The sequence below is a fragment of the Ptiloglossa arizonensis genome, chromosome 5 (genome assembly GCF_051014685.1).
Source record: "Ptiloglossa arizonensis isolate GNS036 chromosome 5, iyPtiAriz1_principal, whole genome shotgun sequence".
NCBI classification, from domain to species: domain Eukaryota; kingdom Metazoa; phylum Arthropoda; class Insecta; order Hymenoptera; family Colletidae; genus Ptiloglossa; species Ptiloglossa arizonensis.
This window is the reverse complement of record NC_135052.1, coordinates 1,234,645-1,261,271: the sequence shown is the minus strand read 5'-3', so window position 1 is coordinate 1,261,271 and position 26,627 is coordinate 1,234,645. Positions and strand designations below refer to the sequence as shown.

The 26,627-nt window shown below is 35.5% G+C and overlaps 3 protein-coding genes and 1 long non-coding RNA gene across 6 annotated transcripts; 1 reads left to right on the top strand and 3 right to left on the bottom strand.

Moving 5' to 3' along the window:
- Positions 1–1,888: 1,888 nt before the first annotated feature.
- Positions 1,889–11,621, bottom strand: LOC143147489 (constitutive coactivator of PPAR-gamma-like protein 1 homolog). The gene is made up of 17 exons (XM_076312750.1): positions 11,549–11,621; positions 10,417–10,798; positions 10,172–10,344; positions 9,986–10,099; positions 9,764–9,910; positions 9,326–9,692; positions 8,991–9,245; positions 8,536–8,913; positions 8,324–8,462; positions 8,110–8,235; positions 7,873–7,990; positions 7,509–7,809; positions 6,729–6,973; positions 6,256–6,384; positions 6,055–6,155; positions 5,844–5,985; positions 1,889–5,492 (listed from the first exon to the last, which is right to left on the bottom strand). Exons 2-16 carry the CDS (start codon positions 10,619–10,621, stop codon positions 5,844–5,846), a joined length of 2,940 nt encoding a protein of 979 aa, XP_076168865.1. The 5' UTR covers positions 10,622–10,798; positions 11,549–11,621; the 3' UTR covers positions 1,889–5,492.
- Positions 11,622–12,555: 934 nt separating this feature from the next.
- Gp93 (heat shock protein 90 Gp93) lies at positions 12,556–16,128 on the bottom strand. The gene is made up of 4 exons (XM_076311918.1): positions 15,969–16,128; positions 15,774–15,860; positions 14,935–15,541; positions 12,556–14,665 (listed from the first exon to the last, which is right to left on the bottom strand). Exons 1-4 carry the CDS (start codon positions 16,111–16,113, stop codon positions 13,006–13,008), a joined length of 2,499 nt encoding a protein of 832 aa, XP_076168033.1. The 5' UTR covers positions 16,114–16,128; the 3' UTR covers positions 12,556–13,005.
- Positions 16,129–16,788: 660 nt separating this feature from the next.
- Positions 16,789–21,188, bottom strand: LOC143147148 (uncharacterized). 3 transcript variants are annotated; one of them, XR_012992180.1, is made up of 3 exons: positions 21,022–21,188; positions 19,794–20,195; positions 16,789–19,287 (listed from the first exon to the last, which is right to left on the bottom strand). It is a non-coding gene; the product is annotated as an uncharacterized LOC143147148 (long non-coding RNA). The 3 variants fall into 3 exon arrangements; XR_012992182.1 differs by lacking the exon at positions 19,794–20,195 and having other exon boundaries at positions 16,789–18,406; positions 19,068–19,287; XR_012992181.1 differs by lacking the exon at positions 21,022–21,188 and adding an exon at positions 20,335–20,415.
- LOC143147147 (calcyphosin-like protein) lies at positions 19,157–25,881 on the top strand. The gene is made up of 5 exons (XM_076312126.1): positions 19,157–19,299; positions 21,070–21,226; positions 22,747–22,924; positions 23,622–23,831; positions 24,034–25,881. Exons 2-5 carry the CDS (start codon positions 21,072–21,074, stop codon positions 24,133–24,135), a joined length of 645 nt encoding a protein of 214 aa, XP_076168241.1. The 5' UTR covers positions 19,157–19,299; positions 21,070–21,071; the 3' UTR covers positions 24,136–25,881.
- The last annotated feature ends 746 nt before the right edge of the window (positions 25,882–26,627 follow it).

Sequence of the window (26,627 nt, the reverse complement as noted above, 5' to 3'; positions counted from 1 at the left end):
AATGTCGATGCAATTTGAATACTCTAAATTGTTACAACATCCATTAAAGTGCATTTTGCATTTAATATTTCGAATAATTATTGAATATATTGGTTTCATTTCTTTCGTAGTATTATAGAGTTGCCACTACATTTATATAATGATTACCTCCTACTTTTCCAAATATGTATCCGCTTTAAAAGTACTTTAAATGTGACTTTTTTTTAGCTTTATAATAACTTTTTGGTTGCCTCGTGTTTTCGCCAGCACTGATTCTTCCGTTTCCTTTTTCATTCTATCTTTTCACACACCTGCTCCTAAATTATTCAACAACATTCGGAATCTTCAATTTGTTTTTAATTTTTTTTTTAATACACGAATAATTAGTAAATTTCCGCGTTTTATTTTCTTGTATCGTCTTCTTCTTCATAAGTTTTATGTTTAAAAACGCATTTTCTCCAATTTTCCAACTAGCAAAAGCATAGAATCAGCTCTGCTTGACACTAGACATGAATGGGGTATATGTTACAACAGTAAGTTACAATGTAGAATAATCCAACAAGAATACATCAATGTGACTGTGTGTTATAGAAAAATGCAAAGACCAAATGGGTCGGTTGTCCTGTTTTCCCCACCAGTAAATTGTCAATTAATACAGTATAGTATTTTTGCATAGAAAACCTTGCATATCATTCTACTTCAAGTTCTACTGTAATCATATACGAATAATGTTCAATGAATGATGAATACAGTATTAAATCATTACACAGCAATAGTTTCAACATTGTCATACCAAAGAATATGCAATGGTTTCATAATGCTTATTGCATTTTACATATATTTTTCCTACTGATTCAGATAACAACCTACCCACTGACCCATATAGGTAAAAAATAATATGATCATTGACAACATTATAGCGCATGTACAATTTTTCTTGTTTTCCTTTACTCAAACGAAGCAGTGATTTTTTTGTATCACTGTTACTCAACACACAAAATGTTTGCTGAAGGTTTTTCCTCAAGACTTTTTGCATTCTATGCGCTACATACGTAATGATCGTTTACTTTGTATTATTACATATAACAAAACAAGAAAAAAGATATTAAAACGAAAATAAACATACAATGATTATAAATTGTAACATACAATGGTTACCCTCTGTACGCACTTGTATTTTAATCATTTACTTTTTTTCCTTGTCGTTTCCATTAGCTATGAAAAATAATAGCAGAATATACTTGTTATGTAATATTTAATAAGAATATATAAGGACGGGGCCCACATACGTTTGCAGCTACATTGATAAGTGTTTTTAATTCATTACGTCTTTTTTTGGTTTTTTAGTTTATTAAATAGTTTTTATTTTACTGTCTTTGCTACCGTACTTTTAATATATCTTCTTAATAGGTATGCAAGTGAAAAAACTATGGTAAAAAAAAAGAACTTAAAATTTAAATATCGAGCATTACATAGCAACTCATTGTCTCTCTTCCCTTCAAAGGGCTTTTCACCTGTTTGTTTCTTATTAGGTTGCCATCAAGAATCTACACGAAGCTACACGGCACGTTTCAAAGAGAAATGAGAAGAAACATTAAACTGTTTTAATGCCCATTTGTTGCGTGCTTCTACAGAGATACAGTGAAACAATAATATAACTCATTATTATCATCATAGTCATTTTTTTGTGGCAATCATTTAAAACAAATCATTGAAATTAAATGATCCGCTCCTTTTTCTTTTTTATATATTTTTCTATGTATATATACATGTATAGTGTGATTTTCGCGAAAAGACCTAAGATTCTACTACAAATGTGATTACAAATCAAACGAAGAACGAAATAATTATAAAAAAAATTTTTAAAAATTGAATAGTAAATGAAATGTGAAACGAATAACAAAGCAGCGAAGATTTTCCTTTGTTTTCACACAGTGAGAAACAATTATCATTACGTTTCAATTACAGACGCTGCATTGACATTAGAGTCTGCTCTAACAAAAAGTAACATATAGGGATAGATAGCATTGAGAAAATAGAAAGGCAAAATAATCAGGGAACTGACGTCTCGACTTACAAAACAATGATTTGCGCACGGATGTGTGTTATGATTAAAAGAAGGAACAAAAAATAGTCGCTTAAATTTACACTCTTCTCTCGTTCGACCGTTTCTCACCTATAAGAAGCATTTATCGTCGTTCCATCAGCATGATACACAGCGAGGAGTTAGTGGTGTCTTAGTTCAAAGTACAATGATTAATTTTCTGTTACCACAATAACACACAATTGTTCGAGAAGATCGTTTATAAAATAGTTTTACCTTCTAAAATTACACAAGAGAGATTATTCTTGGTTTTTTCCCTTTTTCTGGCGGATACGTCTTAGCATAGACAAGGTTTTTCGTGGGCCCCTATTTTTGCGTTATTTATTTAATTTTATGTTTTCTTTTACTCGTCTACTTATTACAACGAAAAGCAGGCACGAGTCAGGCACGCACCTGTTCTTTATCGTCGATCATGTTACATGTAAGTTTTCATTTCATTTTTCTTTTTGTATATATTATCGTTTGCTTTTTGCGATACTTCTGCTCTGTTTTCATTCAATATGGATTTCACTATTTTGTTCTTTTATCTTCTTTTATATTCCCCCTTTTACTTTACATTCTTTCCATGATTTGCTTGTTCGCTTCGTTTACTTATTATCAATATTATCATTATTAAATTATTCCTTGTTTGTTTATTTATTGCGTTACTCATATCAGTGCAGCAGCAACTGATCGTGTTGTGTACATCGTGTTTGTGTCTTAGTTTTCTTTCATAATATTTTTTATTTATGCATTTTCTGGCATTTTTCAGGATGATCGATCGATTTCTCACAAAGAAAATCTACCTTTACACGAAAGCGTAGAGTGGCATTTTTTAATTCTCGAATAGTATTTTTATATTCATTCAGCAGATCTGAAAAGTCTGTTTCTAGTTTTAACATTAACATTATACGTTTCTGTCGTTCGTGTACAATTGACATTAATTTCGAATGTTCAAAGGAGGTACACGGTGACTCTTTTTTTTTTACATATATCGGTGCATTTCGTATATTACTATACTCGGAAAACAACATGTGTGTGTTTCAATTGAAAATCGTCGAATGATAGCGAATCGTTTACCTACAAACATAGCTCTTCCATTCACGGGATTTCTTTTTTCCATTCTTTGAAAAATCTTCTTAAGTAATTTTTCATTTTCGAATTACATTTGGGAAAACTGTTTATTATATGCATACGCTTTTATAGCTCACATCGAAGCTGACATTGAGATACGTTTTCTTTTAGCTCAAATTCGTTTCTCTTATCATATCTTGTTTTCATTCCTTTCCTTATTTGCAAGCAACTCAGAACTCTGAGAGCTTTGGAGACACAGAAGAATTAATGAGACTTTTTTTACACATTAATCACGGATGTCAAACATATTCAACATACCATCATCATCTAATGCACTTTCACCTTTCTTCTCCACTCTATCCCACCACGATCTTAATTACTGGCTTAACGCTCTCTTTCTCTCCTACACCGGCTTGTTAACCGTCGCTCAAATTATATAAAGTTTCTCATTGTCTTAATGCATTTTACGCAATAACAAATCTACAAAAATATAACATTTTTTTATTCTTATCTCTCATTATATTATCTCAATAAATGGTTTTCTCTCGTTCGCTCGTTCTCTCTTATTCGATTTTAATTACTTCTGCATTCAAGACACATATCCTCTTTGCCTCACCTTTGCTCCTATTTATCTTTCACATTTTTTTTTGTTCTTACTTTAATAATCGTGTTCTGTCGTGCTGTCTTGCTTCTTTGTTTTTCCCTTTTTTTTACACGTTTTTTGTATATCATACTTCACGGATAAAAGAAACTCCCCATCCTTCAAACTCCAATGATCTTTGGTAGAAAGTCTCTTTGACTATTCTACTCCATAAATAGTTTTTTTTCTCGTTTAACATAATCATTCCCTAACCCGGTTTACGTGACAAGCACGCAACAACCGGATATTCCTTTATGTACACCAATCACACTGTCGCTTCTAAAGTAACTATTCGTATGTACAATTAAACGAGGCATACATATCTCTTAAAATATGCTACAGAAAGCGCAAATATTTTATTGCAACAATTTTCTTGCTGTTCCTTTTTATAATTTTCACTCAAATTCACAACGAAAAACAGAACGACGTTTCTGCAATATTTATACAGAAAATCGCAACTTTCGAACAGTACACAACTTACCGCTATTTTTTTGACGTAACGAAAAATTTGCGACGAAAGTGTAGCATATTTTTTAAGCGATACTGAGCATATCGTGAGGGTAACTCTTTCAAAGAACTTCGCCCTTCTTCAATTGTCAACGCTCTCACGACAAGCCCCGAGGATCCACGGTTACAATTATCGTACATAAATTTGTAATTCGTCCCGAAGTCGCACACACACATTCTTCTCTTCTTTAACGCAACAGCAAATAAATATATTCGGAGGTGGGCTGCGTGCACGAGCGTACAAGCGTTCTTTGCTTTCTCGGGTTTGTGCGCGCGCGTGCACGCGGCACCGACATCGTTTAACATCCCACGTTTATATATATACATTTTTATGTTTCTCGAAGTTTTTCTCTCTCTTCCTTCCTCTCCCTCTCTCTCTCTCCCTTCCTCTCCACCTCTCTCTCCCTTCCTCTCCCTCTCTCTCTTTACTCTCTTATTCTCGCATTCATCATGTTTTCGCAAATAAACAATTGATTCTCTCTTACTCTCTTACAATTTTCTTTCACATACATGAATACAGGCCACACGCATACATCCACGCATACGTACACGAGCACTCACAACTTACACATATAATATGCTATATATCGGGAATCTCTAATCTAAATCATATATAAATATATATTTTACCTATATGAAAAGCATCAGTCTCCATTTGTTAATGAATATCTCAGTATCCTGTCTCGCGTGTTCTTATCTACAAAAACATTAAACTATCTGTATAATACAGTAAGACTGTGCGTCTTGTCGATTCGTCTGTCCGTCTGTCCTGTACGATTCCGTGTTACGATTCTCACAAAAGATCAGAGTACTGAGACTGTCAATGCGAGCATTTCATATAATACCGGAAAATATATATTTTCATTGTAAAAAAAATAATCACACTTCTTAAGAATTAAATACTTATTAGCAGCTGACGACGACTTGTTCTCGTTTAGTAAAATTAGCGCACGCATACACTAATCAGTCGAGTTCATTCCATTGGTGATTCCGAGCGGAGTCGGTGAAACACGCTCGTTTAGCACAAGCACGATTCTGTTTTTTCTCCTATTTTACTTTTGCTGTTTTTTTTTTCGTTTGTTTTGCTTTTATCTTACACACTGAATGGTACGTTTGGCAGTGAGGACATCGTATTGTGTACGTCGGAAACGGGTCTATCCTGTGTATGTGTGTTACATATCTCGACATCGTTAACCGATGACTTGTCTCCTATATTAGTTTAATTAGTTTGGCCCCATCAGAGCTTTAGACATTATTGAGTGATCCTGCGCGCGACATTTGAACGGTCTTCCCCTTGTGCGAAACTTCCAATACGCTCCAACAACGATCGCCTAGATATTTGAAGCGTACAACAAGACAGAAAAGAATTCTTCCTTTTGGTTTTCTCAGTTGTAGAACAATCCGAACACCATACGGATACAATTTTTGTCAATACATATCGGAGCTTTCAGATGTCGCGTGGCGCACAATCACCCCTTACACGTATAATAAGATTTTGATTGCAGTCTTGTGTCACATCCGGGAGTGTCTAAAAGTCGATAAAAAGTGATGTATAAATACCTAGTTCTCGGCAGCAACCGGAGCAACAAGCGACGCATCACCCTGCCCTTTTTCTATTCCTTTGCCGTTCTCCACGGTGTCCTCGAATTGACCTGGCACCGACAGTGCGTCTTTTGTTGCGTTTATGTTTGGAATCGAGTCACTAATGGCGAGAAGGTCAATGTTCAAAACTATACTAAAACGCTACGATAGATAAAGGTATTACGCTTACTTGTAATCCGAAATTCCATCAACGCCGTTACCTCGTCCCTTGTTATCCTTCTTCTCGCATTCTTTGCTCTTCTTAACGGTGGTTTTCTTTTTACCAGTTACCTGCAAAATAAACTTATGTTAGTCACATTTTATGTAACATTTAAGATGAGAACTACCAAGAAAGAGAATTGAAGCATAAACAAAAATGTTCTGTTTTCACCTTCATTTGCATTTTTTTCCCACGTCCTGCTATTTGCGTACGATTGTTTCCGCGCGTCTGAAACGTAGGCCGACCCATATGGGCAAAACTACGTGGAAGACCATATTTAAGACCGCCTATTGACGTCACCTATAATGGTTATACCAGATACTTTTAATAATTATAAAAGGTAATTGTCAACTGTTAGAAAAATCGTTAAAGAACCAGAATAAAATTAATTTCCGCTCCTTACCAGTTGAGCATTAATACTCGCATGTTACAGGTATACAAGACACAAAATGTTTATGGTACAATTATAATGTAAATTATATCAAAAAGTGACATTGTGTAAAAAATTAAATCACAAAAGTAACTTCGTTACCTAATTATAACTACTTATAAAACGAAATATTTCAATAATTATACGATTCTTGTTCCATGTAAATACAACGATTTTTAACCATGATCAAACTGTAATTGCATACATATCTTACCTGTGGAGGAAGCCGCCCACGGGGATGTCCTTGCAAGGGCTGAGGCAAACGACCAGGCTGTCCGTAGTTAGGACCCCATTGACCTACAACAACTCCAGCTATTTCCAGTTGACCACCACGAGATGGTATAGGGCGACGCATTAATCCACGCTGAGGCATCGTTCCACTACCACGCCCACGCACTAAACCGTCGTTAAGAGGGCAGCCAGCGGCAAAAATATTTTGCATTCCCGTTACACGGATATCTATTAAACAAAATCACATTGAATTCCTATATATCAAATAGGAATGAAATTAAACTATTTGATTCCGTTATTAATACTAAAGAACATCTTTCTGAATTTTGTTCAAGCTAGATAAATCAGAGAGCTACTTAACCCTTAAGTGGGCGCGCTTATATTTGTTTTTTTTTTTTTTCTAATTACGAATAAATGCTATCTTTTTCTTATCGTTATCTTGTACATTGTGTACTTAATTTGTTGTATTTTAATTACAAAATAACTGATCTATATCAGTCAGCAGCACATTAACGTGTCTACTTAAGGGTTAAAAATTGTTTTTATGCAAAAAGATTCATGTATCAGCTTCGAGATTCGTAAACTAGGAATATGTATATTAAAGCCCACGAAGCAACATAGCTGAATTACTTTCCTTCCACTCCGAAAACATACCACTTGGTAGGTTCATGGTATGCTAAGGTGAATGGAAGGGACAATTAGATTCTTAAATTGGAACTCGAGTATTTCTTAAAATCATTAATAGCACGTTGAAAAAACGTACTTGTTGCAATAGGCATCGGTGGACGTGCAAACACAACGTTGATACCCTCCAATACGGCTTTTCTCATTCGCTCGACTTTCACAACACGATCTATATGACCACTGCAGAGGTCCAGTAAGTTTTTCGCTATTGTAGTAAGGGCTAATGTGTGGTGGAATAATTTTCCATCAAAATATAACCACGGACAACACATTAACCATGGAATAGGTGCACCACACGCATCGTTAGCCAAGAGAGCAGTCTCGACACCAGCCATAAATAATGTAGCTAGTTGTACACCGCGGGATGTCATAAAGGGAAGCTGTGCAACAAATTTAATAAATAATTCATCAAAGGAAACATGACTGGAGTATATTTATAGTACCTGGAGATCTTGCAAATACTGAACGTTCATAAGCTCAGGTGAAAATGCTTGTGCAATAAAAGCATCTAATTCCTGACGACGTAAAATTTTTATATGGTCCGAAAATGACATGATATATCTGAAAAAAGAATTGACACATTACCAGAAATACAAGTTATCATGGTCAGTACTTATTTCTAAAACCGAATAATCAAAGTGATTATATAATTCTTAGTATACGTCATAAAAAGAAATCACCTTAATACACAAGCCATGACTAAGAGGTGTTGTGGTACATAGGAAGTATTCAACATAAGAGGCGTGTCTGACCTCATACAGGTCAAGAATCCTCGCAGTCGGCGGCGTTTGTCGTCTATGCCTGTGCTGAAAGATATTGTGTATAAATTTCTTAACACCCTCTTTGACAAGAATTCAGTGGACACTGTCATTCAGGAAATTTGAACTTGCGTACCCAAACCATAAACGTTGAATCGTAGGAACACCCCAACCAATTTGTTCCGCCTTTACCACTTCCGGAAACTGATATGGATTTGACTTGGACCATATCCACTCCTTTATTGTAACGTCTGGGACTTCGATTTTTTCGCTATCTATCAATCGAATAAAAAAAGTGTATCGAAAACTAACAATTTAGATGCACAGATTTAAGATTATTTTACTTACCACCCTTTTCTTTACTCTTGGCAGCTAAATACATTCGGTGATGTAGATTGAACAATATCGCATACACCATTTGTCTAACGCGTCTGTAGATAAGATGAATAGATGGAAATTCGCGATGATATTCGTCCTCTAAGAGAACCGATAACTTGATTTCGCCGGCATTTAGAATCTGATAAATATGAGGGGACATCAATCCTTTTTGATGCCTCTCCGACGCGGTGCGCATCACTTCCGGCACCGTAGTAGGAATATTGGTCTGTTCTGCTCGTTTAGCAGAATCGGCCGTCGCGTGAGATGGAGACGTGGCGGAAGAACTGCTGCTTGAACTCGACGAACTAATTAGAAGATTGTGTGTACCGTTGACAGCGTGTCCATTACCTAAACAAGAGAGTATTTTCTCCACATTGCGAAGATAAGAATTAACAATGATTTCTAGTTGTTCAATTTTATTTTACTTTGTTCTTCTTCCGCCCTAACATTATTGGCGTCTTCGTGACCCTGAATACCCGGTGGATCTATCACAATCCGTGGTGCAGATTTCGCATTTGCAGTCGCCTTCTTATAGGCGGACAAGCTCTCACGTTCACTCTCTACGGTTTCGGATGCGAATCTGGATGTCTCTAAATTGGAATCAACTTCTGACGTTGATGGAGTTTCGGATAAATTTGACTGTGTTTGTACTGAGTTTTGTTTAGAGTCCAATTTATGTACTAAAATGTTTTTTTTTTATTTTTATAATTAAAGCGTCACTCGTAACAATTGAATTTACTAAATTAAAGTAAAAATTTACCTCTGGTTGGTTTCACTGGTTTGTAATGTAAGAATCCTTCTTTAGTTCCATTTATATAGTATTGAACTGATTGCCTTAGTTTGGAACATCTTGGATCTGATAGAGATCCGAATACTTTTCGCGACGCTACATCCAATTCGACAGATGGTAGTTCGTTAACAAAACTGGCAATTGTTTTAATTGTTTTCTCCACACTAATATTATTTAAATTAGTGTCAATGTTTAACTTCTTATAAAAATCAGCCAGATCCTGTTCGGTTAAGATATAATTTCCGAGTAATGCCGCTAACAAGTATAGCTTAGTAGAGGGTATCTTCAATGCTTTTAGAACTTTACGGAGAATGTATTCCTTTGTATTAAGAGTACCCTACAAATATACAATTGTCATTAATCTTGTGCCTCATACAAACCATGAATACTTTTTCCATGCAGGTATACCTTGTATGTAAGTTTTAATTGCTCAGATGAGAAATATCGTGGAGGATCAAATACAGCATACTCTGCATCATCAGCAATCAAGCCATCGAAATTATTCTCTCGGCAATAAGCAATTACTTCTTGATGATGGTCATCCATGCTACATAACTGTTTAAATACAAATTAAACCACATATTATATTAGAATTGAACATTATAAAATTTTGAGAACAATTTAACTTACAACTGTAACATTCAAATGCCGCAGAGCCATACGCAAACTGGTTCTTAGACATACCGGTGGAATCCACCATATTTTTGGAGGTGGAGTACATTTTGTTGAAATATGTTTTAGTACCTGTAAAAATCACTATCTAAAACTGTGCAAGTTTGATGGTATTTACAAGTGTTTAAACAGATTTTAACTTACATTATTTACTTTAATTCGCACTTGTAATTGATTTTGAATCCAGTCTGTGAGTCGTGGAGATTCAAAACATCCATTAAAGAATACTGCTAGTTCCATACCTGGTGGTTCTGTCGCTTGTATGAGAGCTGCTAAAAATTCTAACATTCGGTTCCATTGTCCTCCACAAACCCAGTCTAAAGTATAAATTGCTTTTTCAATTTTGTATTTGTTAAAGAAGTAACAAACAAGAGAAAAAGTATATATACTTGAGTAGGAGCCTCCATATAATCTATCTAAACAGCACTCTCCATCAAGGACTAGTCTTAATTTTCCAGAATATAATTCTCGTGATTTACCAACACGATAGTATTGGTCCATACGAAATGTATTCGCCATTCTTATTAGATCCACGGGTTCAGATCCTCCTACATACTTGTTATTCAGAAAGATTTGCAAATCTTGAATGCCCATTTTGCTCAAGATTCCGTTTGTGATGTACAATTACGAGTTAAACTTGTTTATGTTTTTCGTTTAATGTTACACTTTTTTGTTTGCTTATAAATTGTACGTGAGAATGTTTATTTAGTGTTTTGCTTTAGATATTTTTAAGACATGAAGAAATCTAGTTTCAATTTCAATAATTTCAACCTGTAACAAACATTATTGATTAGTCAAAAAAATCGTTAAATCTGAATATGTGATGTTGCCTTCATTGTGGCTGTTAATTAACCCTTTTGTAATTTATCCTTGTGCAACGTACAGACTAGACAAAATGTACCAAACTATTTGGTAACACTAAGTAATGTATTTTATGCCTCACATTCTACAGTACCAGATTTAATTACTTACAATTCTGTGAGAAAAGAAATACAATAAAAAAAATACATATAAAATATGTTTATGCATAATTTTTATAACAAATATTGATAATTTACATTCCACAAAAAGGCAGATACTGTTTATCATAGATCGTCGGTTTGTTAAGTTGCGGAAAAGTCAACTGGCACATGAAAGGTCGAAATTTGTCATATTCGAAACAGAAGTATGCTGACGCCATTTATTTTGTTTATATGTATGTGACCATCCAAATATTATCAAGCAGTTATTTTCGCTCTTGACAAAATGTTCTATCTTGTTAAGACGATTGTTTTGATACAGACAAGTACAAGATTGCCGATTGAGACTTTTTCCCGTCGTTTCTCGGTTAATTAAATGTGCCTGATAAAGAGGGGCTGTTTTATAGACCGGCATGGCGAGAGAGGTCTTCGTTCCTTGGCGTGAAACTTGGGCAAAGAATTCGCGCGGTTTCGTGACCAGTTTCCTTTTACGAACGACACTGCGCGAATCCCGCCAAATTTAGTTTACGCAATTTCGTTCCCAGAACATGATGATACTTACGTTAAATTAGCGATAATCATCGTGGCCCCAAAGAAACACAAAACACACGGGCTTTCAGAGTAGGTGACGTCGGATTCGAAAACGGAAATGAGCGCTCGGCCGCGCTCGGATACCTACGCAATTTGTCCTGGTTCCATAGGAATGAAGTTACTTTATTGGTCCGTTAGTTGGGATGGCTACGTCTGCCGGAAATGAATAACTTGGTATTGTTTTGAAAATACAAATCGTGGAAATTATAAGATAGGAAATACTGGAAACAATGCTGCAATTTAGTATGATATATAAGATATACTGAAATATATGTTGTACTACTCATATAAAATATAATTCTTCTGACAATAATAAATTGAAAATGTTGAATAAAATTTGTTGTCTTTATTTTCGAAATAATAAATGAAGCCTGAGTATATCCACCCGGCACTTATGAATTTAAATTTTAGTTGATATTAAACTATGGACGGTGAACGTATTTCTATTTCTACCGGACTTCATTCCTATCTTCGAAAGTAAAAAGGGAAAAGAATTTATTTACGAAAATAATTAATTTTGTTACCGAACATTGTAGGTAAAAGCAACGTTAATGATTTAATAACTTTAAAAAGAAATTCAAAACAGGTAAAATGATCCCTTTCGTAATTTTAGTATCAAGAACGCGCGTGTTCAACGCAATTTTTAAATTCAATTCTACGTATTCCACTTAAATGGTGTCAAACCCTAATTAATTGCATATAAATAACTATTTGTAACAGTGGAACTGTATTAGTTTGAAAAGGAGAAAAACATTAATACTCATTTTTTCGTTTGAAAATTAAAAGATATTTTTTTTCATTACTATAAAAAAACATATTCGTTATCTTTTTTTTATATTTCTTGAAAATGATAGAAGAATATTGTTCGTTTTTTATTAATAACGTTATCGAACTTACTTCTACCAAAAAACACAGGAAACTCCGATAATATTACATGAAGCAATCGGTCGGTAATACGCAAGTGTAAAATCATAATGATGATGTTACTTCAATAATCTTTTAATATCCTTTTATACAAATACAGTCATTCGCATCACAAACATTACTATACTTATGTTCAGTCAGTGATCCTTTTATGTTAAAATAAAAAAATGGAAGATCAAATCAAATAAATTATAACAATAATTCATTACTGAACATGGAACTTACGAAAATCTACAGATTATGGTATCGAACTTAATTAACGAAATATTTCATCTCTACATATTTATCACATCCTTCGATGTATCTCCGCAATTGTATTATTACAAAACATTTTAAATGCTACAAAGAACCATCAAAGGATACTTTCCTTTCTCTCTGTACAATTACAACAGTTTGTTTTCATTTATAACAACAATAGTTGCACGACTGAATGAATTACCTCATTACTATACATAGTATAATCATACAGCTATAAAAATTAGTCTTGTGCAACGCAGTTCTTAATTATAGTTCATCGTGCATTTCTTCATCTTTTTCCTCGTCTTCTTCACTCGTGTCTATGTCTATGATCTTTTCTGCTTCTGCTTCCGTCGAAGCAGATTCTTCTTCTTGTAGTTCCTCTTCTTCTGGCATTTCGTCTAACGAAATATCTAAAGTTTTCCTCATGAGCTGTTCTACGCTGTCTGCGAAGCTGGCAGTTTCTCTGAGCATGTATCCGGAACGAAGAGTGGCCGTTCTGAACATCATCAAAGCTATTTCCTTCGCTGTCTGATCGTTAGTATCCACTTCTACTCGACGCAATAGTTCTCTAATGAGTGGATGTCTTGGATTAATCTCCAACGTCTTTTTTTGGTTCAAGTAATAAGTCTTTTGTGGGTCATCGCTTTTTTGATGGGCATTTGAAATCGCTAATCTTTCCATGTTTCCAGTCCATCCAAACATGCTGGCAACCAAAGCGCACGGAGATTCTGTGAGACGCTCAGATACCTGAGCTTTGCTGATGTATGCCTTTAGTACATCATTCAGCCATTTAACCAAAGGCTCAAAGGTGGTTTTCATTTGTTCCATTTTTTCTTTGGCTTTCTCTCCTTCGTCAAGCGAGAATCCTTCTTTCGCGACGTTCTGGAATTTTTTGCCATCAAATTCAGGAAAAGCAGAAATGGCATATTCGTCGACTGCTTCGGTCAAATATAGAACTTCATAGCCTTTCTTGTTTAGTCTCTCGACGAACGGGGATTTCTTCACTTCTTCTTCGGAGGAGCCAGCAATGTAGTAAATGTGTTGCTGATTGGGCTTCATGCGGGAGACATAATCTACTAAAGATGTTGTGCCCTTCTGCGCAGAAGAATGGAATAACAACAGCTTGGACAATCTAGCGCGATTCTGAGCATCCTCTATCACGCCTAGTTTAATGTTTGTGCTATACTCCTTCCAGAATTTCTCGTAATCTTCCTTGGGAATCTTTTTTATCATATCTAATACTTTCCTAATTAGTTTCTTCTTAATTACTTTAATGAGCTTATGTTGTTGCAAATTCTCACGCGAAACATTCAGCGGTAGGTCATCGCTGTCGACAATACCACGGATGAAGGATAGGTAATTAGGCATCATATCGGTGAATTTATCGGTGATAAAGACTCTCCTAACATACAACTTAATATTATCTGCTTTAGTACCATAACGATTGAAGCTATCGCCTGGTTGAACTTTAGGAATAAAAAGAAGCGACTTGAAGGTAACTTCACCTTCTGCAACAAAATGAATCTTTGCCAGAGGATCTTGAGTATCTTTCGTTAGTGCCTTATAAAAATCGTTGTAATCTTTTTCCTCTACTTCTGATGGTTTCTGTGTCCATATTGGTTTGGAATCATTCAGCAATTCCCAGTCCCACACAGTTTTATCAATTTTTTTGGTTTTCTTGTCTTCTTCTCCATCCTCTACTTTTGCATCCTCTTCTTCATCTGCTGCTTTATCTTCAGTAGATTCTTCCTTCTCACTTACATCTTCCTTTACCAGTTTCTCTTCCTCCTCTTCTTCATCAACTTGAATGACTTTACTACTCCAGAGATATATGGGGAAATTAATAAACTGCGAGTATTTCTTTACCAAGTTTCTGACTGTATCTTCTTCCAAAAAGTCTAATGCTTCGTCCTTCAAATGAAGGCTGTAATAATAGATAAATGAGTTTCATTATCAAATTAATATGTAATAAATAGATTGCGAAATTTATGTATTTATAGTGTATATGAATATGATAAACATGTGCTAAATGTACACAGAATATATATATTTATGCAAAATAAAATACTAATATTACTATATTAATTTATAGAATATATTCTATGTATACATTGCAGATGTTTTCTATATTAAGTATAAATATAAATCTATAAATTTCACAGATTAATAATAAATAAATATTATTTTGCTGACCTGACTGTAGTTCCTCTTTTCAAGGTGTCTCCCCTTGGATCTTCAGCAATACTATAACTGCTGCTATCGGACTGCCAGATATATTGTTTGTCGTCATTGTGTTTAGAGGTGACAACTACTGCATGGGAAACCAGAAAAGCAGAGTAGAAGCCTACTCCAAACTGACCAATCATATCGTTTAGATCCTGAGTATTTGAATTTTCTTGCATCTTGCCCAAAAATTCAGCAGTACCAGACTTGGCAATAGTTCCAAGATTATTAATCAATTCTTTCTTAGTCATACCGATACCAGAATCAGTTATACTTAATATTTTATTTTTCTTGTCTGACTTTATTCTAATTGCTAGCTCAGGGTTACTATCCAAAACATTTTTATCAGTAAGGGATAGCAACCTAATCTTATCCAAAGCATCTGATGCATTGGATATCAACTCTCTAAGGAAGATATCTTTGTTACGGTATAATGAATTTATAATAAGTTTCATTATACGATTGACTTCAGTTTGGAACACAAACTTCTCAGCTTTTTCTCTAAGTTCCTTTATTTGAGCTACATTTAATCCATCCAGCTTTATTGCTTCCTCTTCCCTCTGTACCACCTGGTCATCTGCAAACATTTACTTACACATTTATTAACAGGATATAATAAAATAAATAATACATATAGGTTTCTTACATTAGTATATATTTGTAAGCTATATAAATGTAAATAAAAAGTTATTTTTAGCCTCCTATATTATCACAGAAGTGGATGTCTATTATGACTACCATTATCAGATAAAGATCCCATATGTGCATCTGTTTTAATAACACAAAAACACATTTAAAAAAAGTATTACCTGTTCGAGATCTTTCCCGGCTAGCACCCAAATCGTTTTCGACGGTTCCAACATCCTCATCGATATTATCTTCTGCCTGAGCGTGTCCTGAACAACAAGAAAAACGACAATTGACGGTGCTGCGACTCTACGTGACTAAAGGTGTACACGCGAACGCTTTTTTCTTTCTAATTACCATTCCTTAATTTGACTTACCTGCTAGAAGAAATACAATTGATAGCAATATTAATGTCTTTTTCATTGCTATCGTGGAAGGTCCACAAATAATGGCACAAAAAAGCGAAAAAATATCGAAATATACACCAAATTTCTCACTCTGCTGTTTTACACCGACTGTCATATAATCTAACCCGCGACGCTATTTAGCGAAAAGGAATCAAGTACATCTACCAATCAGATGTACCCACGCAACGCACATCGACCAATGAAGAACAAGCCGGCTACAGCTCGGTCCAAATGTCTTCTTCGCATTGGTAGCAGATGCAACACATGGCTTACGACTATTCCAGAATATTCTCTTTAATACCTTTAATCTAAATGAAATATATATGCATATACGTTAAGTGTGTATTTTACTTTTCATATTACGTTTTTCAATATAAAATTACATTAGTATAAGAATGTTACGATAATAGAGAAATAAATCGACATTTGATCGCAGATGAGATATACTAGAATAGACGTTTCATGTTATAAAAGTCGATGTCACACGATCTGAAATACCGACCTCGTGAAATATCAGTGATTTTGGAGCGACCTCTTTATTCTAAGAACTATATTACAATAAACTAACAAGATCAGTAAAGGTAGTAAACGTAGTAAACGTAGTAAACTTGTTTCTATAAGTACCAGAGACGAAATATGAAACACAAATTATAGTGCTTATGGAAAGCAATATTTGTCAGTCAAATACATTAATTTAACATTTGTGTCGTACAGCAACAAATTCGACCGACAAATGTCTATATTAAAATATTCTATTTATTCGTATATCTTAACAAATTATTCTCAGTTCGTAAGCAATGAGCTTGATATTACTCGCAACAAGAAACCCGTATTTATAATTCCATAGATTTCCCATAAGGTTTTAATTTTAAATCATAGTGTCAGAATGTTAGTCAAAAAATGGTGCTAAAACAGTATAACGATATCTAATCCTTATGATATATGGCAACACGGACGTAGGCTAAATTGCACTAGGAAAGGTTAAAATTACATTTAATCTCTAGGAGAAATACAAATTTGAATAAAAGATTGAACCTTCCTCTATCCATTGCCTAAATACATATAAACACAACGAGTTTACAGAACGGGTATTCATATGTAATGACCTCTATAGAATGATAGCTGAGTAATCAATAAAATTTGGTATGTAATTACAAAATGTATCACCAGCGACAACGTAATACAATCATTAATTACGTAACAAATAAGACGAATAAATCGGTCGTGGTCGTAGTCGTTTTCGTACAGTTCATCATAAGTATAGTTTGTTTGTAGGGTATGGTAGCGAAAGCTATATCTTATTTATTGTACCAACTTTAAAACAAAACTCTGTTCTATCTATCGTTTAAAGAAAATGTTCCGCTGCGTGATTGGTTTCAGTGCAAACTCTGATACAGATTTAGCCAAATTTTCTAACATGTTCATCAGATGCAGATCAGTCAAAATTGCGATCATTTTCAAATAAATAATTGTCGGCATGCTTAGTTTTAATTTTTACCACTTATAGCGTTATAATCTTATTCTAGTCTGAATCGATAATGTTTAAATTAACAGGAAAATGGTAGAGTTTCATAGGTCTCTATTTCATGCGATACAAAAAAGTTATCGACAGACTGTAAGTAGGTTTGAATTTGTACAGTCGATAACCCCTAATTTCGTCGTTAATTCTTTCTCGTCGGTAAAATGTACATTTGAACTGAACAATTCTAGTTTTTTCTATTCTATGATACTTCCAAATATTTGTCCGTTATTGGGGTCGCTATTGATATTATGAAGAACTATTAGAAATTTATAATTTAATTGCATAATATATTCTAATTGCATTTTTATAATATTTATATCCTTTTAAATAATTATAAATAAATGTCAAAAACCTAAATAGTTTCTACACTAGTTTTGAGTTAAACCTGAACGTAAATCAATGTTTCTCGTACTCGGATTAATCCATCGATATGAAACACGCTCTTTTCGAGGCCAAAGCAATATTATCGTGCACTGTCACGGTACACGGACGAGATAATTTCAGACTTAAATTTACTTTTGACGTATATAGCATTTCAGCTTAACAACGCAGTCAATAATAGCTATAGATTGCTCAAGAGGATAAATCCGTTAGAACAAAGACCGGATATCATTGCTGTTTCGGTATAATTGCCTTACATTATAACCTCAAGAACATCGAAATGCCAAAGCTTTGGTTCCACTCATCGACTGTAAAAGTCCCAATTAAAAGGTGATTCAATCCGAATGTTCAATGTTTAAGACCTTCGACACTGTCGAATTACACGTCTGTTGAAGATCACGAAACAGAAGCTCGCTCGAAAATAAATTCTCTTTCGCACTTGCGGCTATCGTGGACCCGCTGGTTGAGGGCTGAACGCTCAGTTTCGTTCTTTTATGTTAAATTCCTGGAAATAATTGCTATTGTACAGCAAATGTTGTCGCTATTAAGTCACTAACATACGTGGTACAGCTTGTAAACAATCGGATATGGTGTTGCAGAGCAATGTACTCGCTCGAATACACGATCCTGTGGTAATTTACCTATTCTGGGCACAAGTCTGGTCTCATAGACCTAACTCAGACCTAACTACAGGATTCTTTTAATTTTCGTTTCTATTTTAATTCGTCAAAGATGACAGGATCAGGTATGTAAAATTAACACGCTACGTTTGTAATGATTAAATAAAAATATTTTCAGTATCGTTCACTTTTTTCAAATTGAGCCTCTAGAACCCAGTCCGTTCCAAAGTGAATAAATATTTCAACCGTGTCCAGAGGAGTTAACATTATTCAAAAAATGCTTAGAAATTAGATAAAAATCAAAAAGAAAACATTATAGGAAATATCACTGACTGTACAAGATTTTAGGGGCAATCGCGAGTAGTTCTACAGGTTTCTGTCCGGTACTAGTTGATATCTCGGTCTCTTGAAATTCTTCGACAGGAAATCGGTATCGGCGATTGATCACGCATGAATTTTTTGCTGATACACGTGTTGTGACTAGTCGGTCGTTATGGATACGTTGTACAGAGACTATTGTACGGACATTGTACACGTCGAACACACCTCGTTTTCATACGCGAGTGTGGTGTCCGTTCATGTGCGCGATCCAATGTGTGTCGCCCTATAGAATGCGACTAGTCGCGTCAAAGGAACCCCGTATCGTCACTCGCCTTCCGGTCTTCTTCGAAGGTGTCACGCATATTTTTATCAACCCCTATCAATTAAAATTTGATCGTTGTGATATTGCCACGGGAACGGGTGCGCACGGTTCGAGCCACTCTTCCTGGAAAAGAAGGTAAGTGTAAACAAATAAAACGATACGAGATACGACGTCTACTATGCATTTAAGCTTTGGTAAATAGATATGGTCGTCCAATATAATTTTATCTCTTTGGGTAATACGCGTCGATATTCTCCCTATTTTCGCGCATATGGCATTACTTATGTTGCAATTGAGATCGTCAATTTCAAATCGATAAATTTGATGTTAGTTTACATTATCGTGACAATTGTATCCAGATACTTCCGCCTAACATTAAAAATTCTGAATTTCGTCGTTCAGATGACGATCGATCGGTTCGACATCGCAGTCTTTGTTCATCGTGAAACGCAACGATTTACGGGATCGAGCCTCGTTAATGTTACGCGTTAGTTCTTCGATTCACCGTTTCCGTTTTACCCTTGAATTTCTAAATAATTAACGAGACGATTTGAGCGCAATTGCGGTAAACACGTAACACGAACCGTTTCGATCGATCGGCAAAGTGCTAAGTCGATGTAAAATTATACCTTAGTTCGATATTTTTCCGCCGCCCTCCGTCGGTATCAATTTTCCATTCTTTACCTCCATTTAATCACTTAACGCTCACGCTCGAGTGTGACTGGGGCACGGTTAATTGTCCAAAATGTAAATACACGCTCGTCCAAAATGTAAATACACGCTCAAGTTAGAGTCAAATAGCGATAGGAATACTTTAGAAGCGATCTGTTTAGTCTAGCCGTTAAAATAAGCAATTTGGATGGTATTGAGAAGACTACGTTTAGGCTCTTTATACTTCTTGTTGAATATTTCGAAACATAGATATCAATAGGTTCAAAGTTTTTTTAACATTACTCTTCATCGTCGCTTTTCATGCACTCTGTATCGATCTCTAAAAATCCCTGTCTTACTGGATATACTGGGATATATTCCTGAAAAATTTTTATACATAAAATGAGTCTGCTGCGGTAAGAGAAGCAATAAAAAAATACGCGGTCTTAAGAGAATAAGATTTTATCGCAAAAACTGTAATATTGGACTTTATGCAGTCCTGTATTTGAAATTACTCACGGAAAACTTAATTATTAAATGTTCTACCAATCTGTCCTCTAACTGTTCTATTTACTGTTTACAATAAAAAAGTATTATATTCTTGCACATTCTTAAATAACTATTTTCTCGCACATTCAATGTCTATGTTCAAAATAATGAACAAAAAACACATTATGGTGAAGCCAAGAAATAAAATCAATGACAAAAAAATATCATCATTATTGACGGGTTAAGTCGAAACAAATACGAGCTTTAAAGGGTTAATTGACTAATCCAAGCGCCAAGATACGGGAGGGGAATGTTTGACGAAGCGATTGCCACGCCTTGCGTGGCGATTAAAGTGACATACAACTCCAAATACCGTAACGGCGTTCGCATTCCCGGTGTTAACTTTCAAGAAAAGAAACAGCACGATAATCTCGGTACATCGGTACAGATCAACTCGCGTTGTCAACTCCCACTTCTCGCGCTCTCCCCACCAATTTCTTTCTTTTCTATCTCTCTTTGTTCGATCGAAATAATAGATCGAGAGTCGGCTCTTCGCGAGCACATGTTTCATTCAAATGGTTTAATGATAGATAACAGTTGTCCATAACCATCCAAATATCGAATTTAACGTGTTGTATCATTATTTGTGAATTTGTATGCCAAGAGATGAGTAACTCATCTCGATTCTCCCTCTCGTTCTCTGTGTTTCATGGATACCTGAGTCACGGTCGTCACGTGAGTCAACCGCACAGGTTTCTCTTTCAGGGATGTTCTTCTACAGACCGCAGAGTGCTACGACGAGGCAACAGACTGAGATGATCAATAAGGCCCAACGGGCCGTACACACAACCACGGACTCCATCGAAAAACTGCGTTTGCTCTGCCTAGCCAGAGGTGCCAACGGTATCCTCGGACTGGGTAGGTAAGTAGTGAATTTATTTTTCCTTTGTTTGCATTACGGTTAGCCGTGTGTGCTGCGTGCGACGATTATCGCGTGTTCCGTAAAGTATGTGACGTAACGATGCTCGTCAGGGATGTAAGAGGTAATCTTGTTAATCGGGAACATACCCTAATAACGCATTAACTAATTACTTGTGGCCAACGATGGAAAAATTTGTTTTGTATCTCGCATTCGGGATGTTTTCCCAGATACGGGGTGACACAAAACTAAAGGAAATGCGCGGTTACAGATACGAAGAATTGTCAGAGGCAATTTCCTGTATGACCGTTTCCAAGTTACGCGTTAAGCCTTCGCACTCGGGAGCGTTTTAACGTTTCGTTCCAACGACTCGCTGATTAAAGGCTAAATTTGGAATAAAAATTGTATGATTGCTTGCTTCCTACGAATAAGAAACACGGTAATTTCTTAATATTGTTTAAATTTTATAATGTTTTAAAGTGTGATATCTTCCAATTAGAGAAGACATTTTCCAGATCGAAAAATGCAATTTATCTAATTTAGAATAAAAATTGTACAATTACATGTTTTATGCGACTAAAAAAAGCAACGACTTGACTATTAGGATAAAATTCTACACTTCAAGATCGGAGAAAATCCGCCAAAAAACATTATCGTAAAATTCACCTTCGTTGATTTTTTCAAGGTTAAATTTTTGTACGATCGCATCGTACTCTACTCACTGAGAGGAATAAACTTTCAAACAAAACCATCGATAGTAACTTAATCGTTCGTAAATAAGTTTTATTATTACTTAAACCGATCTTATTTATCTTATCATTTGATTGTTTATTAACACAGATTAGTATTTCAAATACGACAAAATGGTATGTTTCGACACCTTTTGTACGCTCGGTAAGTGAAATATCCAGTAAAATAATTTTTCCTACTAGAAAAATTTTTCTCGTGAAATTCAATGTGGCTTGCGAATCAATGAGAACGTAAACTGTTTTCTCATTAGAAGGTACCGATAGAAGAGAGTTTAATCATAATTGCAATTAATCTGCGTTACAGATTACTTATCAAACGATCAAACGATACGTATATCACACGTTCTATTTGAAATGCGAATATTGAGACGAATAAAATCGGTTTAAGTAAAATAATAAAAATTCTCTACCAATTTTCGTAAAAATGATTACATTACCTCTAGATTGGTTCCTTTTGCAAATTTCTTCCTCTCAAATAAAATTTATTCAAACAAAAATTTCACCTTGAAAAACTCAACGAAGATCAATTTTACAGCAAAGTTTTTCGACGGATCCTCACCGATCCAAAGATCTTATAATATAATTTCCCCCCGATAGTCGCAATATTTTTACAGACACTGTACAATGCTAGGGCAACTGATATTCAGAGTTGTAGGGAAGGCGTACAATGTCGGTGCAAATTCCAAGTGCAGTCGTTCGTCGCTATCGTATCATATTTCCTAATGGGAAGTTCTCGTGGACTAAGTTGACTCATACAATGGTCCTGTTTCGCAGAGCGTTTCGTCGTATGGACGATGACGGCAACAAGAAACTCACCCTCGAGGAATTCACAAGAGGCTTGCAAGAAACGAACCTGGACATCTCGGACGAGGAGATCCAAGAGATTTTCAACAAATTCGACACGGATGGCGATGGAAACATCAGTGTCGACGAGTTCCTCGTCGCCATAAGAGTGCGTATCGTGGATTATTTTCACGATCGATTCCTCCGTTTCGCCGTTAACCCCTTACCCTGCGATTTAAATTTCGCGTGTCGTAATCAACAGCAAGGTCACAACTCGCTGCCCTTGTAAACGCTAAATTTTCTTTTCGAAGACATTATATAAGGGTTTCTTTCTAATATATTTAAGAAAATATATTTGAATGTAAAAACGTGGATAAGAATCATCCATGGTTCTTATGTTTGGACCGACTGCCTTACCACTAGTCGCACGATATTGTAGGCGAAGGGGTTAACACGTTGAACGCGCCGATGGTCACTGATGACCGACGCTCCAAGGTTCCAACGATTCTCTAAAGCGCTTATAAGACACGAACTTTAATGCTTGTATATTTTTAAATAGTATTACTTTCGTTGGTAATACTATGAAGTAATAAGTACATCGACAAATTATCGAATGTTATCTACTTTTTGCACTACGGCCAGAACAAATATCGTGGATACTGGTATGGAAAACTGGCGTGGCGGTCAACGTGTTGAGGGGGATCACACGGCGAAACATTCGAATAAAAGTGATTTTCGACAATTCCTGTACAACGAAAAACCTCGATGAAACTTCTAGTTGGAAAATCACTTTTATTCGAACGTTTTATTCGAGTCTCTCCCCGGTTTAAGTACTTTGCATCCTGATGGGACGAGTCGTTGCGTAGCCACCGATGGCCCAGAGCCGTAGGAATGTGGTGGAACAGGCTTTCCAAAAACTGGACAAATCGGGCGACGGTGTGATCACGTACGATGATCTGAAAGGCGTCTACAACGTTAAATGTCATCCTCGTTACATCAGCGGCGAGGAAAGCGAGGAGAGCATATTGAACAAATTCTTGGCTAATTTCGAGCAGAACAACACAACAGATGGCATTGTAAGAAAATTTAGATCACTTTAGAATCGACTTGTACCGTTTGCCCTCTATGAACCTTTAACAATCGTGTACACTTTAAGAGTCGACTACTATCCATCCCGTTTGTGTTCGATCAGGAACATCGTGAACTCTGTACTCTCTACGAGAGGGACGATTGTTTCCGCGTGAAAAATAATTGTTCGTTAACGTACGTTCGTTACAGGTTACCAAGGAGGAGTTCATGAACTACTACAGCGCAATTAGCGCGAGTATCGACCACGACGCGTACTTCGACTTAATGATGCGCAATGCTTACAAGCTCTGAACCCTCGTCACGTCTTACGATAAGAGACGCACGTTCCTCGTAGCATCTGGCCGTAACACGGAATTATCGGCTCTGCGAAGGACGCCAGGGGCGTCCATGGCCAATGTCAACGCTCGAAGAATATACCGTGTGGCTTCTGTGGCGCGACCGTGTCCGATGTCTCGCGAAAGCGACGCGCAGCTGATTTCACTGTCACCGGCGAATGAAATATTGATTGTCAAACAGTGGACACGATTCACTCCCTCTTCATCCTCCACCGGGCGCTACGAGGCTTCTCTTATGCAATAATAATTATATCGATTTACAACTTCGCTTTACGTTCAGTTCTTTTTCCGCGTGGGCAATTAACCCGTGACTAAGCTTATTCTGCAACAAAAAGAAAAAAAAGAGGCAACAAGGAAATAATTTTATATAACGAGATTCGTTACCTTCCTGGTTGTTTTTGAGCGGTGGCTCTTAACCTGGTCCACGAGTGTCCTTCGATGGTCTGTGAATAAAACTTTTTTTAACTAAACTTAAAATGGTTAAAGTTTGAAAATCATTGCATCGAATTGTTACCCGATTATACGGTTATAAATATTTCATATTGTACAGGTTATTGAGAAAAATGTGACGCGTCTTTTCAGGATCGATCGCTCGTAACGTTTATAGATCGAACGTAATTTGGAATTTTTCACATTTTGCAATTCGTGGCTTTGTTATCTAGCGTAGCTACTATTTTATACGCGCGAACATCATGGACATGTGTTTCTTGTACGTGAATGGGCGTATGTGCGATTGCACGATCGGCCAACTGGGTCGTAGGGCGTACCGGAAATCGTATCGGTATAATTGAACTGTTCGTATCTTAGGTTACGAAGTGACGAATCGGCGAAATGGTGAAGGATTCCTTGATTTTTTATTGAACGAAAAACTGAAACTGAGAAAAAAATATCTTCCGTTTTTATCAACACCCTGTACATATAGATATAGATATACGACACGTGTGTATAGTATCTAAGGAACAGAAGTTGGTTGCAGGGTCCAATGCAATGAGAGCGTATATATATACACACGTACACATATAAACATTGTACGATAATATACATATACATATACGATACACATGCGAGCGATTTCACCCAAAATCGCAAAGGATACGTCGAATACTTCGATCGTGTCAATCTCAAATGCGATTTCTTTTTTTGCACGAATATTTCTATTATCTAATCTTTTTCGATGGTCTCCTGATATCGAAATTTAACAAAGATCAAATACAACGATCTGTCAAGAGTGAAATTTTCAACGATACTCGTCGTACGATTGTCGTGCAGTGAACGTGAATCAAATTGGCGTTTAAATTATTTTAAATTATTTATACGAAACCAGTTTGCCTTTACCCATAACGAAATAATAAAATGTCAAAATAAACAACAGTCCTTCATTTTTGCATGTTACGATTTCCCTCGCTTCTTTGCTCCTCACAAACAATACTTTTCGTTTCAGTTACCACAATTATGGCTCAATAATTTAGAAAGCAATAACAATATTTTTGTATCATTATTTCATAAAACTTTATACATCGATTTTACAGATGCTCGTTATAGACTTACGAACAATGCTTTCCGTTACCACAATTATAGCGTAATAATTTGTAGGGCAATAATGACATTTTTATACCACGATTTTATTAAATTCTGTACATTGATTCTTTTTCCAAAATAAAGTCTGTATTTATTCACGTATTAATTTATACGTGCTTGCTTTAAACTTACCAACTTGTGATAACATGCCTTTACCACAATCGCGTAATCGATGGTATAAGTGTTTATTTTAATTTCTATCGCTAATAATACTATAATCTTTTACTCCATTCTGAATCGTACACGTTGAATTTGAGATCGACCCTCGTAAAATGGGTTAATGCTTAATTCGCCTGTTTTTAAACTGCACATGTGTTTACAGGGTTACAAAGGCGTCCAATAAGAGTTATTCTTGATATCCCGTTTAATACGAATTAAGTACTTGGGATTACAGTCGAGAGTTATTCGAATAACATCTTTCTCCAGATAAAGTACCTTTATTCGAACAAATTATTCGGATAATTGTTATTCTTTATTCATAATTTTCGTCGATGTCGAATAAAGTTTTATCTAGATAAAACATTTGTTATAATGACAATTTTTTGAAATTTTGTACATTCATAGATTTTATAAATTTGTAAAAATTCTGTCAAAAAGTTGTGAAATTCTTAAAATTTGTAAATTCTAAGATTCGTAACAAATGTATGGAAAATTTGTAAACATTTCTAAATTCTTAATTTTCCGAAGTGTAAGCGATCAATTGTAAGATTGTAATTGTACTTGATTAGACCAAAGCCTAACACTCATATACCACTAACGTGGGCATAACGGATATTTTTTTTTTAATTATACGAGGGCGGGACATGTAACTGAAACCACTTCAATTATGACGTACATGATGATTTTAGTAAAAAATATATGGAATAAAAG